A 15659-nucleotide genomic window follows, 5' to 3' on the forward strand; every position below is an offset into this window, starting at 1 on the left:
TCAACATGAATTATTGCCATGCTGACTTTCACAGTTCTCCAAAATGGGAATTTCAATCTTGAAATGAGGTCAACAATTAATGATATACTGTACCATTACAGTCTATTTCCCCACCTGTATGCTGGTTGTGAGTGACTGCCCCTATCAACATGCGACAGTAATCTGCTAGCTGCATTGTACTTACCTGTCAACAACCTGCATTCCAAAGCTTCAAAAACCATAGCGTGATAATCTGTTGAATGGCTGTACCCGACAATCAAGTTTGCATTGTCAGATTGTGACATCTGCATTGGCTGAGGTAGAAAAGCAGTTTGTTGAACAATTTCATCAATGTACAGTATTGTTTCATTTAGATCCCAAGCAGCACTTGAGGGTAGAGAGGTGAAAGGTTAGTGGTGGAACATCATAACTCTGGAACTTGGGCAGCAAGATAATCTCGGATTTTCCCACTTGTAATAACGACTTTGGTTGCATCCCAATACTGTAAATATGTAGCCTATCCTTCACTACACACCTCCTTTACTCCACTCCACTACCACTCACCTCCTTTCCAGAAGTATGTGGAGGAAAGAAAGGGAGCAGATGGGTGGAGGAAAGGAGAGAACGAGGAGGTGTGGGCCATGTCTGAGGATGTGTCGAAACAACTCATTTGCCCACTGTCGAGTACAGTATATACAGTGCTGTGAAAAAGCATTTGGCCACTTCCTGATTTCCTCTATTGCCTATTTGACACCCTGAATGGTTTCCGATGTTTAGACAAAAAGTGCTTTTTCACAGCTCTGTATGTTGTGCACACTAGATGAGAAAGTGGATAAGTACCATGGAAGCAGGAAGTCCCTGGATGATATATATATTTCTGGGGTTATGCTGAGTGAATTCAGAAGCACACTTTTCAGAAAAAAACCCCACATTTTGGTTTTACTTCTAAGTTTTGCACTAATGTTTCAACTGCAGATCCACACTAAACATCCAAATGTCATGCATAGAAATTCCCTGGATGCATTCTTGCATACTTTAGCAGACTGAAAATCATAGCATTCATAAGTATACTGTCTCCATTCTTCACATTCCCAACAATCCTTGTTATGTGATGGCACTTATTTCAGTCATGAAAAAAGCATGTTATTATTCAACTGTTTTAGTTTTGTGAACATAAATTGGTAAGGCATTTATTTAGAGATATTTATGGCCTTTTGAAGTACTTAAGGAAATGGGATAAATGCATTCAGTCAGTCGAGGGTACAATTCATGGCAACCTGATGATTTTAATGTGTGAACACTGTTTTCATATTTCACACTTTCTTATTTGTTTGTATATCTGTATTTATGGCAGTGCCTATGACAAAATATCAAGTGCACAGACAAATCATGTGCATACTTTCTTCAAGCTTCCTTTGTTAAATATTGATTCTTTATTTCAAGATAACCTTGATATTAATATCAGCTTCTAACGAGCCAGGCATATTAAACCATATGTTCAATGGAAAGGTTGTATGTTTATATGTGGGTAGCCGCAGTTAGAAATTCTGAGCCAGTGAAAATCTTCCTTCCCACCACACCCCAGGCTCCATCGTTCTCATTTCCTCTCTCTCTCTCTCTCTCTCTCTCTCTCTCTCTCTCTCTCTCTCTCCCCTCTCTCTCTCTCTCTCTCTCTCTCTCTCTCTCTCTCTCTAGCCTTGTAAACATCAGTTATTACCATAGCAACCTACCTCTGCTATATCAGTGTGTTCTGAGAGTGGATGGAAGCGAGAGAGAGGCCAGCTCTCTAACTGGCAGAGCTACAGGGAGACTGACTATTGCCCGCATGAATATTACATCACCTGCGGTTTCATAAGTCCGCCTGCGTCCATCTAATACCACCACAGAGCTACAACCCCAGGGATTTCACCTTTGAATTTTGATGGGACGGAGGGATTATGATCTGCACTGGGGCCAGTCAGTGAAAGGCACATGTTTAAAAAATACATGCCACAAAACATGACATCACTTGGCAGGAAGTGAATCAGAGTGCAGTTATTCCAGTTGGCTGTGGATGTTTGGTCTTTAGTTCCACATTCTAATCGTATTTCTTATTGCGCAACGCAGGCAGTGAGGGCAGTGATTTGATGCTCGCTGAAGAGCTGCCTCATTACCCCTTGTCCCCTCTATAGTCGCTCTTCAGTTCCGCTCATAGGAACACAGGGGAAAGCAGACATCTAAAGTTTCAATTCAACTGAATTCAGTTTTCTTTGTATTGCAGTCGTAAGGGCAGTGGTGGCGTTTGGATTTAAATAGTCCAAATTGGAATAATTGAGAAAATAATTCAGTTTCAACTAGTTCTAATATTAATGAGCTTCATTTAGATGAGTTAGTGAAGGTTTCAGGCAGAAAACAATGGAAGGCCAAAACAACTAGCCTCACCTGATGCTGCAATTTGGCAACTACATTCTCACTTTACCACAAATGCGTTAACGTGGAATTAGTGCATCTACTGATGCATCTGATATAACTTTGTTCAGTGGAAGTTGCTACATACTTAAAAGTTAGAAAGACGAGTCAACAAGATAAGACCAGCAAGCTTAAAAGTTTGCTATACTGTGGCCTTTTCCAAAACGTTTTACTTGCCAACTATTGCATAGGTTGAGTACACTCAATGAGAAAGTCACTAAGTTGGCAAAAAGTTTATTGAAATGTTAATTTAAATGCATTTCGCTGAGTGTGGGTGTGCCCAAGTGTACTGTGTCCTCAAAGCATGTACTGTCAACTGAACAATTCCAGACTTCTTAAAATGTACACTTCACGGGGGGCCGTGGTGGCGCAGCAGGCTAAGATGCAGCAGATTTGCGGCTGCAGTTCGCTGCAGTTGCACAGCCAAGTTTGGCCGCCTCGCGTGGAGCTGCATTAATTGGCTCGCTGCTCCAGAAGGAGGGTCTTGGCAGGGTTAGTCGATCGCCGCACAATAAGCACCTCAGACGCCTTGGAATCACGGACACGGTTATGAGAGATGAGACGTCTTGAAGAAGGCGTGCCGCTCTAGTAGGCCCGCCGGGGGGGCGGGGTGTAGACGGTGTATCTAACACTAACTCTAATTGGAATATAGGGGGGTGCATTTGGCTACTGAATTGGGAGAAAATGGGAAAAATCTGAAAAAAGAAAGAAATAAATAAATGTAGACTTCAGAGATTGTGTCAAGTTTTTGGTAAGGGGGCGGCACGGTGGTCCATGGAATACCACTGTCTCACAGAAAGATGGCACCAAGTTTCAATGTGGAGTTTCATGTTATCCATGTGTCCTTATGGGCCTCCGCTGGTACTGCGGTTTCCTCCAACAGTCCAAAGACATGCTCCAGGCAAAGCTAAATTGCCTATAGGTGTGAGTATGTGTGAGTGAATGGTGTGTGTGCTGGGCCCTGTGGTGGATAGGTAACATGTCCTGGGTGTATTCCTGCCTCTCACCCACTCCAGGCTGGCAAAGGCACCAGGCAAACCCATTCCTTTTGCACAGCTGACATTGGCACTGATACACAAGCACAACTTTGTTGGAATCAAGGGATTTGAAATAACACGACAGACAGAAGCCAAAAATGCAACCTTAATCTCACAACCCCTTTTTCTGTGTTCCATATTCATTCCTAAATCCCTGTCAGGGGATAAGCTTGTGTATTTACATATGAATTAATGAATCAAGACTGTGAATTCATCATTCCAATTCATCAGCTATCTTCAGTTCAGAACATAGCCAGTGTCTGGGGATAAGTGAGAGCAAAACAGATATTAAATTCTGCTCGGTTTGCGGGTGGTTTTTCCTGTTCCAGATAATGTGTGGGTGACATCCTCACAAAGACTCATATTTAGAAAGGATTATTTTCATGAAATTAAGTCTTGGATGACTGAACTGTGACCTATCCTTCTCTGCACTGAAATTCTCTGTGAGAATCTCAGTTCTGACAAAAAATAATCTGTTGGTGGGTTTAACCTCTTGATTCAGAGGCATTTGCTTATACAACTTTGAATGTTATGTTTGCAGACAGCTGTTAAAATGGTCTCCTATTAGAGTAAATGGTATACTTGTTTTGGTCATATTTTAGGCACAAAATATGAAACAGTAATGCAGTTTATGACCTAGCAGGAGTTTAGACTGAATCTGGTCAATCTGGTGAAACAATCTTGAACTTTGAATAAGACTTGTGAAATCGTGACTTTAGAATTATCTGCATTCTGAGTGGTTTTGAGATATTGAGCTTCAAATATATTAAATATAACTGAAAGGACTCCAAGCAAATACAACCTTATAAATTTGACATTATTTCATACTTGTTAACAGTATTTTTGTGTAAAACACATATATGTAGTGCCCTATAAACAACATATTTATGAAACAAACTTGTTTTTGTCAAAAATAATTGTAATTCTAAGGTCTCTAAATGTGATAGTACAACAGCCACCTGTCCCTAAAAATATGAAACCCAGTTTCAGAAAGTAAACAGTATTTGTGTAAATCATATTACGGGCTGGTATTGACCTGACCGAGAGTATGTCTTTCCCCATTCAGCAGTCTGATGACATTTTTAAAGTGTGCGGGTTGCCAATTAAAATAATTTACTCTAGTGTGCTGGCAGTGCTTACCGCAGTAACTTCCTGCAGCTGTGCCACTCTGTGCAACATGCCATGTCAAAATTTCACTTCTGTGTTTTGGGAATCTGACACCAGTTCTGTTTTATTTGCTCCTTTACAGGAGAAGAAAAATAAAAGCCTGAGTTGCTGGAAGGGAGCCAATTCAGATGTTGATGTCAAGAATCTGATCCTAGCCATGCATGCTAAAGTTGGTTGGACAAACATCGAACTAGACAAAAATCTAGGGGAAAGGCCCTTCAACTTTAAATTCCTGATGGGAAACTCATTTGTGAGCCCAGGGTTTCTGACAGGCGGCTGTCTCACATCACATGAACACATTGACATTGTTCATAATAAACAAAACTTTTTAAGATTAGTAACATCAGACACACAGTGCAGTTTGCTTAAAGGTATAATAGGTCATATTTTTGTTAAAACATTGTTGTAGACCATTGTAAATCCCTTCCTATCATTGAAAAAGGCTCACTGACATGTTAGCTCACTCTCTGCCTGTGTTAGCTTAAATAGTCCTTAAATTCGAATTTCAAAATATACAGTTGACGCACCGACACTGTACCGAAACATTATACAGGTGTACAATAATTCAAGCTCATTGGTTGAAAATTGGTTCTAATTGCCTCAGCCAATGGTATTTCAACATCTGCAAGTTCACGGACTAGGGGGAGGGATGAACAGGATAAACAATTGGTTTAAGGGTGTTTCTTTCTGCAATTCCTCTCTTGACCGTTAGGAGTCAGGGATTACCTCTTGTACCTTTAATGCTTAATTAGCTTAAAAAATAACAGTCTTGACATAATGTTAGCTGTGGTTGCATGCATGCAGCCATCCATGTCTTTCCGCAACCATGTGCAACCATGGGAACACTTCCCGTTTGCAACTTGGAATTACAGCATGAGATGTAGAGTTTGTCTGGAAGTTCTGGAGCGTGCCATTAGTGGCAAGATGGGGTTCAAAGTGCACAGGGAACATTTGCTCACTGAGGATTGGTCACGCAGATAAGACTGCTTTATCAATGTTTTGAACAGTGAAGGGGGGGCGGGGGATGCAACACCACTCAGTGAATGGAGGAAATTAAGCACTGTGAGCAATGGCTTTTGGGCAGAGGACTGACAAGACCGGCACAAATATGATTAAAAAGCAATCAATCCACTGTGTGAATTACTGGAACGAACACGTGCAGCTTTCTCCCCGTCCGTTCTCCTCCATCTTGAAATGAAAACAACATTTGACAGCCCCTCTGATCACTTCCAGCTGCTTTAGCCCCCAGTCGGACATCAATATGGAGTGACTGAGTCTCTGCAGAGAGCGGGATCGGGCAATAGGCACTGCAATACGTGTATACAAATCTTGTGTGTGTAGTACAGAATGGTGTCATATCAGGGGTTAAGACAAGCCAGGAACCCCGGCTGACAGACGCCCTCAAGAATATTACAACATGGGACTTTTATTTCAGTAATGGCAATGAACTTTCTATTCTAATTCTATTCAATATTCAGTAATGTAATATGTTATTGGCAATCTACTCATTTTTTATTTTTCTTGGGGTGTCCTGCGCTTGTGGGTCCCAGTGTGAGATCTTTTTATCAGCCCCTGGAGGTACTCTTGAGAGTGCATTTTACAAAGGTTTTTTCACATTACACTCTTTACAGTGTTTCCCAGCCTAGGCCCCAATACAGCAAACCTAAATGGGCATTGGGGAGGCCCAATCCCCCACGTGACATACTGTATAACAATAAGCCTCGAGCTGAGCCTCTTATGGCATGGGCTCACAGAAAGGATATATGGTCAAGTCTATTCTTAAATAATTATATTTCTTCATCTTGTGGCTTAATGAACTTGCTATGTGCTAGAATACTCAATTGTACTTGGTCTTTGAATGTCACAGAAACCCTTAAACTGATAAGAGCAAAAAGAAGGTTATAACAAATCCAGTTTGTGCTGATCACTACTCTGCATTCTCAGAAAAGTGACATGTGCAGGTTTGTACATTTTTGTTCTTCAAGCATTGCATTACCCAAATGTACAACAAAAGGACGGTAATCTTCTCTTTGCCTTCAAATGAGTATGTTTAATACCAGGCAAAAACAAAAAGTTAAGTGAATTATATATTGCTAGCTTGGGGGAAAATTTTAGGAACCTACTATATAGGGTACTGCCCCAGCGGCAAGCATTTGTACCTTCATCGGCACATTTCACTTCTGTTGACCACCTCCTATTGGGCGATAAACTGCATTGCAATCACAAAATGGTGGATCCATAGTTTGTGCATTTGAAAAGATACAGTAAAACCGAAACAATATTTAAAACAGCATTCCAGATCTCTCATTCAGAGAATCAGCAGTGCACTGTGCGCACGGCTACGGCGAGCACTTAAAATGGAGGACGGAGTGTGATGAGGGGGGAAGCCCACATTCTTCACCATGTTCAGAATGACGGAGTAACACAACACATCTGGAATATGGAATACATGCTTGGGCTGGGTGTCATAAAGATGATATACGCGTCTCTGAGTACATCCCCAGAACTGCACGTAGACTTGTTTCTCCCCTCGGGGCATAGATTCACCAGGGCCAATGGGAGCGGGGTTAGCTAAACTTTTGTTAGCTTTAGAGCACCGGCAGTGGGAAGAGATATCTTTCCATAGGCTTTTTTATTTTAAAGAAATACACAACCCAAAAAAAACAACCAGTCGACTAGCGCGACAGGATAGAATAATTCACTGAGATCTATTTTAGATATGATGGATTGTTTTACAACCTGTACACGTCAATAATAACCAAAATGAATTTAGAGACATCAGGTTGGAAGCGACGTAGGCTATTTGTCGTTGTGTGACTGAAGACAGGTGGAAAAGTCACCACGTGAAGAAGGTGTCAAGGTTTTGGGACAGAGGAACCAAACGCTGACTCAGGGAGAAGGTGAAAAAAGGCAGGCTTTAATGACAAAGGGGCGGGTCCAAAACATAGTCCAAAACAGGCAATGGTCAAGATCCAAACAGACAGGTACATGGAAGGCTGGCAGAGTGTAGTCGGGAAAACGGGCAGAATTCAAAACCAAGAGGACAGACAGGCAAAGGTTCCAAAACAAAAAACAAAGAGCAGACCAGACTGAATACAGGGGTGAAGGCACAGGGTACAGGAGGCTAGAACCAGGGACAGGAACTACAGGGACAGACTCAGGATACTGGGTATGACAAACTAGCAAACAGAAACTGAAAAGGACAGGTAAATACATAATTACATTACTAACAATACACAATGAGAAACAGGTGAACTGAATGACAAGAGACAGGAAGGAAGTACATATAAGGAGTGGGGAGGCGGAGGCACGAAATGACACAGGTGGAACAAATTGATGAGGGAATGAAACCGGAAACAGACTATGGTGCTCACAGAGGGAAACAAGAGGCGAAAACACTTGGGACTTAGGCAGAAATCAGGAAACAGAAAACACAGGAAAACACAGGATTCAAATAACAATAAAAGTTCATTTTGAAGAGAGATCCCTTCCCATACTGCACACCCACAGAGTTCCCTTCCCACTATAGCTTACTGCACACCCAGAGACATCCCTTCCCACTACAGCCTACTGCACGTCCAGAGAGATCCCTTCCTATATATTGCAGTGCTTTGGTCATATTGCAGGAAAATGGCTAGGTAAAAGCAGTCCACAACATATAATTATACATGCATAACTGTTCCACAGCAACTGGGGCTTTCAATGATTTAGATACTGTATTTTAATAAAGGTTTAGACTTATGGCATGCATGGTCTGGTTTTTATTAACCACTGTTCATTCGCTTATCGGTCTTTTAGCCCACCTGGTTTCTATCTGAAAACAGAACGTAATGATGTTCAGCTAGAAATCCCCAGAGCCAAAAACACGGAAATGGGTTCTAAATTATAGCATGATGGTTAACCTAGAACCCTGGCACTTTAAGGAAAATATCATTCAATGTTGGTTGAAAATAAGGGTTTGAGGTCAGTGACGGAAAAAAATATCCGCAGGCTGATGTGGAGACAGAGAAAATATGTCCTGTGTGTGTGTACATGGGCATGTGAGTTTATTCTTGTGAGTCTGTGTTCATGTTTGTATGCATTTTCCCCCAGATATCACATCCACTCACTTACTGAGTACTTCATCTGTGCACCTGAGCATATCACTCCAGATTATATAGACTTTTTCCCAGGTCTGATAAGAATGGATTCATACGAGCATTTTCTATAAGCCATGGGGCAATCATATAGATAGGAGTTAGCATGTTGGTTATTTTGCCTGTGTTATTTGGCATGAATATCTAGCATGCCTAGCATGCCTTACAGTGGGAATATATTGAGTGTGCAGATATGAAGTAACTGGGACAGCATTTCTTCCAAAATATTCATATGACCCAGAAAGCTAGCACCTACTGAACGACCGTCAGCTGCCAGTCAGCATTTCACGACCATGGAATTATAAGGTCCTATCTGCATTCTGAGTAGTTTTGGAAAGTTGAGCTTCAAAGCTTTCACATCCTAACACATCAAAATGACAGGACACCCTAAAAGTACACTGAATGTACAATATCAAAATCCTATCAAATTGCCCTACAAACAACATGTTTATGACACAAACTTATGTTTGTCAAAAATATCAGTTAGAACCGTATAATTAGGCATGTATGCCATGTGTATGCAATCGGCAATCATTTGTAAAAGTGTATGCTTTTGGCTATTGCACTTGTGTTTAATTATTTTAGTATTTGGGTGTTCTTGCTGCCAACTGTGGTATTGCTACTTGGATAGGTATCTTATTATTCTACAAGGGTCCATGGTATTATCTCTGATGTTGAACTTGGAACCATACTTCCCTCTAGGGTTTTCTGCACTCTTCTCCCTGGTTCTAATTTGCACTTTATTGTCTGTCGCTCTGGATAAGAGCGTCTGCTAAATGACTATAATGTAATGTAATGTTGTGTATAATTCGAAGGCTTTGATTTTTACAGTGGCCTGCTTGCAGACTCACCGTTCTTCAGTTATTTTAGGTTCTTTACCCAGCTGATCCTCATCTCCATCACCTCCCCTCATCTGCGGTGCCGATCTGCCTGACAGCTGTGGTGGCCATATTGGCTGGCCGTGGAAGTTTGTAAAGGAGCAAGGAAAGCCATTAGCGTGGAAGCTATTGTGCGGAGCGCCCAGATTCCAGGCTGTGCCCGGATGAATGGAATGTTCTGTGCTCTCATTCCTGAAGATTTTCACAGGAACAAAACCCCATCGCTTCTGTAAATGTGAACCATTTCTATGTGTCAACTATGTGACCTCAGCAAGGTCAAAAACAAGGTAAGATCAGCAAAATAAAATACCTCTTGATTCTGCACAGACATGTCCACACCTGAAAGAGTAAACATCAAATAAAAGTCTCATTTTTGTCCATTAAAAACATTTTTAACCCAAGAAGAAAAGAGGTGTAGAAACTTAAATACCAACTCTCTTTGAGTGACTCTCCCAGCGATGGGTCTGTTCTCTTTCTAGGGTCTCTGGCCTGGCCTTTCGCTCTCCAATTAAATAGCTCGCCAATTAAACACCCTACACCCTCACATCTTGTGGGAAAGTAGGCCTATGTATTCTCCTTTTCCAAGGAAGTCCTTGCTTTGTCCGACTTAAAGGAATACAATGGAAAGAAAGGACCTTTCTATACATGCAGGGAGAATGGACTACAGCGAAAAGGAAGTGTATTATACATTGTTCAGTTGTTCTTTTGTGGATGATAAATGGCCTGTGAAGAAAGAATATTTTCAGGATGGAGGAGAGGAACGGGGGTGAAGACCGAAGAGCAAATTTGACATTTTAATTTTTTCATTATCTCTTAAAGGTGTATTATTTAGTCTTGTTATTTAACCTTGACAATTCAACACTTTTGTCTCTTGTACCTGATGAATTTCCCATGACTTTTGACCTCTCCTATCTGGCCAATAGGAGCCCTGGGGTCACAGGATGAACCATACCCACCCTACCTGCCACACTGCCATTTCAAATCAGAGAGAGAGATGGCGAACTCGCACAAAGGTTAACAAATACTGTTTGCCTCCTGAGATATTTATGCCCATTTCTTTGATTTTTTAAATAATTAATTGCACTAATATTTCTGTGATTTTGCGAATATTGCCACTAATCATTGCTCTTATTGAGTAGTCACATTTCACATTTGTCTCTGTTTTCATAACAATAGAGAGAGAGAAGGGGAGTGTGTGTGTGTGTGTGTGTGTGAGAGAGAGAGAGAGAGTAAGGAGAGTGTGTGTGTGTGTGTGTATGTGTGTGAGAGAGTGAGAGAGAGTGTGTTTGTGTGTGTGTTTGAGAGTGAGAGAGAGGGGAGAGTGTTTTGTGTGTGTGTGTGTGTGAGAGAGAGAGAGAGAGAGAGAGAGAGAGAGAGAGACTACACCTATTCTCCATATCCGTGCGCAGTGAAAGGCTCGGAGGCTGGGCTGAGCGTGCTGCTTCAGCGTGGGGCACTGCAGACTGCGGGTCGTTGGGCCCCACGTGGAGCTGCCCCCCAGGGGTGCTTATGTGGAAGGATGGGGGTGGGGGCAGGGCCGGGCAGCCTAATTACCGGCACAGTGGCTGGCTGATGTAATCCTGCTGTGCACAATAGCCCTCTGTTTGACCAATAAGGTGCTAAAAGCTCCCCCGCAGGACTTGTGTGCTTCATCCTGCCCCCTTAACTGACCAAGTTTCCAAAACCTTTTCAGACTTTAATGGCTGCCCCTGGCATTAATCACCACTCACATGAATATTCCTGATAGGACAAAATTAGATTCCTGATAAGTGAGCCAATTCGTTATTTCGTAAAAACATTTGGAGCAAACTTTGCATACTATTTCTCGTATTTTTACTGTAGTAAAGTGAAGAGAGATGAGGTCCACACTCTTTCATGCAGATAAAAAAAGTCTGGTTTATTGAAGATGCTTCACCCGCAGGGCTTCATTAGTGTCTGTGCAAGTAACAGGATATTTAAGTAATTGACCCGCTGTTTGGATGGGGTGAGGCTACGATTGGTCGCCCACAATAGAAAACTGAAAGTACCTTCTAGTAATTATAAAAACTGCCCATGCAGTTACATAGTGACAACAAAATGAAAGTAAGAGAAAAGGTCTGTGTCTGCGGACATTCACTCTCCCAATAGTGTCCGTCAGACAGCAAAGCATTAAATAAAGTTTGGCTGAACTGTGAACTGCAAAACTCTCAGATAAAATTCTTTCTATTAATGAATCTCTAAATATGATGATAAATAAAGCACTCATTTTTGCAACAGATTTTAACATTCTCAAATCAGATTATTTTAGTTCATTACTGTCACAAAGATGCTTGACAGATAGCAGAAGGAAACCTTGGCAAAAACCAGGTCTGGCCCCCCGCAAATAGAAGCTGGTAGGAACCCCCTAGTGGGGGAAAACCCTAAAATGGTGGCAAGAAAATCCCCAAAGAGATTTCAGGGGGAAGCCAGCTACAGAGAGTGATACTGAATTTAAAGATACTGAATTGCTCGCCTGATTTCCTCAGCTCATTTTACTATCGAGAGGCCCTGATGGAGAAAACACTTTCTTTTCAACCTTTCTTTTCAGCCTAGATTGTGGCGCAACCAGAGAGAGCCTTGGCCCGAAATCTCAGGCTGTGCCCTCATAAGGAATTAAAATGTATAAGAAGGAACCAGCCCTAATCATGCTTTAAACATAATTAGTCATTTTTAAATAAATTCTGGAATGTACTGGCAGCCAGTGGAGTGAGGCTATGGGTGTAATGTGCTGTGTGTTTTCTTTGTACTGGTCTATTGTTCTGGTGGCTCAGACATGGGCATAATGAGTTACAGAAGCCAAGGTGCTCGGAAATAAAAACATGTGTGACTACTGTTTAAAAGATAGAAATGCTCTAATTTTGGAAAGTCTCCTGAGCTGCAGGAAACAAGACTGGACCATTGTTTACACGCTGAAGTAAACAATAACACAGCGATTTCTACAGGTTGTTTTTCTATTGGAAGAAAGTGGACCAAGATTATGTTGGATGTCTGTACTGATTTCAGTACAGGCCCAATAATTAGAGTTTTAAAGGGATGGTTAATTGTTTTAAAACCTGAGTCTGCTGAGTTTCTCATCACAAATGCTGTAATAGATTTAGAACATGTTGGGCTCTAAGCACCTCTACATGCAACAAAACAGTATTTTGTTCAGGGCGTTAACGCATCTTCGCCATTGACTTGCAGGTTTTTCATATATGAGTCATTTTGTGCATTTAAACGTGGTCATTATTGAAAATAATTGCCTTTAGGTGCTTTTTTAAATATATGAATAAGAAATTGTATATATTCAGTAGATGGCGGTAATTCACTAATCTTAGGGGGAACCTCAATAAAACTCAAAAAGAAGAAGAAGAAGACGAAAAAGCTGATTGGCTTTCGAATGGAACTCCGCCCACAAGTTTCCCGGTCTCCGTTTCCGATTTCCGGGTGGCAGCTCGTGCTTTTTCCAGCGAAACATCGGCCTTGTCTGTAATACCTGTGGAGGATATGCATTTAGCTGACAGTAGCCTACAGTGAACTCAGTAGTCACTTACGGACAGTACAGATAAAATTTCGATCTATTGTTTAATCATTTTGATTTGGTAAGTTGTCTGTTTTTCAGAATGAGAAATGTAAAATCAGCCATACAGGGGATATATTTTGGAAGCCCGCGTTTTTTGCCGGCTAGCCAGCTACCTGTCTGCTCACGACGTAAAAAGGCAGGTTACACTGCAAGCTAGTTAGTGGACAAGCTAGCAACATATTTTAGCAACAAATCTCTTTTGCACTCTTCTGTGTTGCGAATTATTCGTTTGTGTTGGATAATCTTCTGTTTCCACCTGTAGTGCGGCTGCTAACTTTGTTTACTTCTCCCTGCAATATTTTAGCTAACAGTCTTCGCTTAGCACGACTCATTTACGAATAAAGTTTCCACAGAACGTGTTCAGTTGCATTTAAAAATGGAATTAACACTTGGGCACGACTGCTTATTTTAAATTATTTGCGAGAGCTGTACCCTTGGTCTAATACTGATATGCGTATTTGAATGTAAGGTTAAATCCACTCAACACATTTGGAGCCCAAATTTATGCAGCCTTTGACTCGGTCACAATGGCCTTTTCTGGGTCAAGTGTCACGATCATTTCCCCTTGTTTACTTTTGTGTGGTGTATTGGCTATACTCATTTGGTCTGTATGCTGTCCGAGAACTGCTGGGTAGCTATAAACCAGGTTTAATTGGGATGTGTGATGTCTTTCCTGTCTTTTCTAAACCATTTAGTTAAAATAGACCTTATTGTTTAAGAAAATAGATATTTAATCGAATATGTGGATATAATTATAATTCATGTTTCATAAGGTCATCACTAGTTATTAGCCTGTTGGATATTTTCGGTCCTTAGGCTAAATGGCACACTGAATTATATTGGTAGTGTACCTGTATTAAGCTCATCAGCAAGTACTTGCAGTAAGAAATAATGACATAATTCGATAGGAGTATATTTTATTATTTATAATAATTTTCTTGCCATTGCAATTGCATTCCCAAATTTGCTCTTGAGATATTATTTGTGACCTATAGTTAGTTACTAATGACTAATTTGGCAATTGAGAACATTGAAGAGGCGCAGGGTGTGCTGGTTACTGTTGTTACTCGGCTCCTAACAGTGCTGCTTTAATTGACCATTTAACTCACCTCACCTGGTGTTTTGGGTCTGAATTGGTTGCTGATATTAAGGCGAAAACGAAAGCCAGCACACCCTGCAGCTCTCCAGGACCATGAGTGACGACCACTGGTCTAAGCCAGTGTTGAGTAGTGTAGGGCAGCGGTGTAGGACAGAGGGATGATGTTTGGCTGAAGCTGACCCGTGGGTCCCTCTGTTCCAGGCGGAGCGTGTACCCGCGGCGATGCCCTCCACCCTGAGCTCCAGCAGCCCCGCCACGGGGCTGAACGAGGTTCTGGAGAACACGGGCCGGCTGATCGACCGACACCTGCAGGAGGACCGCTGCTTCCCCGACCTGTCGGAGCTGCTCTACGTCCCCGCGCACAGTAAGGCCCCGGAGGCTCAGAAGGGGAGTGCTTAAAGCGGGGAGGGGAGCGTTTAGGGATGTGTGGCTAACGCGTGCCCTTCTCCCCAGACATGCCGTCTCTCTCGGGGGTGTCAGACATGGACTACCCCCTGCAGGGCCCGGGGCTCCTCACCGTGCCCAGCCTGGCGGAGCTGAGTGCGGTGCGCCGCGTGCCCCTGCCCCCGGAGCTGGTGGAGCAGTTCAGCCGTATCCTGCTTCAGGCTCGCGGTGTGAATGTCAGGGCCCTCCTGCCTGCAGGGTGAGGAGGACCAGGCCCTTCAGCTCATCCAGGCTTGGGCCTCCAGGGGCCTCTGTTTCTCCTGCTCTCCATGCTGCAGACCTGGGGGATAAATACGCAACTGTTTTGGATTCAAAAACCTTTCTGTGCTCGATTCATCTTGCCTGGTGCATTTGAGCCAACTAAGAGGACCAGAAGGTGGGGTTTGTGCTTAAAGAGTATTTCATAGATTCTAATACTCCAGACAAGCTCAGTAATGCGTAGAAGAGTACTTGAATCCAAAACTATTATGTATTTGACCCAGGTCTGCTTACCTTTTGGCAATTCCCTGAAGGATAAATGGTGTGTTGTATATTTTTTCTTGAAGGGATGCCATATCCCACAGTACCTTTGGTGACTGCAGTAGCAGTTACTCTGAAGAGGTTCTGTATGCGTCTGAAATTCCAGAGTAGCTGCTTCCATGATTCTGGGCAGCCTGGAGTGTAGTGGTTAAGGTACATGACTGGGACCCACAAGGTCGGTGGTTCAATGCCCGCCACAATACGATTCGCACTGCTGTTTGGCACTTCATCAAGGCCCTTAACCCCACATTGCTCAAGGAGGGATTGTCCCACCCTTTGTCTAATCAACTGTCAGTTGCTTTAGTTAAAAGCGTCAGCTAAATAACTATAATGTGATGTAATGTAATGGGTCGCAGCGCCTTAACTTTCCAA

At 42.3% G+C, this 15659-nt stretch overlaps 1 protein-coding gene across 2 annotated transcripts in view; it reads left to right on the forward strand.

Moving 5' to 3' along the window:
- The first annotated feature begins 13080 nt into the window (after nt 1-13080).
- The window catches only part of nup155 (nucleoporin 155), a 30043-nt gene continuing 27464 nt past the window's right edge, over nt 13081-15659 (forward strand). For both annotated transcript variants that reach the window (XM_061263645.1, XM_061263646.1), the window contains exons 1-3: nt 13081-13244; nt 14526-14688; nt 14778-14915. In XM_061263645.1, coding sequence (XP_061119629.1) covers nt 14547-14688; nt 14778-14915 — 280 coding nt within the window. In that variant the 5' untranslated portion in view covers nt 13081-13244; nt 14526-14546. The remainder of the gene's footprint in view (nt 13245-14525; nt 14689-14777; nt 14916-15659) is intronic.

This window comes from Conger conger, chromosome 12 (genome assembly GCF_963514075.1).
Source record: "Conger conger chromosome 12, fConCon1.1, whole genome shotgun sequence".
Classification (NCBI taxonomy): domain Eukaryota; kingdom Metazoa; phylum Chordata; class Actinopteri; order Anguilliformes; family Congridae; genus Conger; species Conger conger.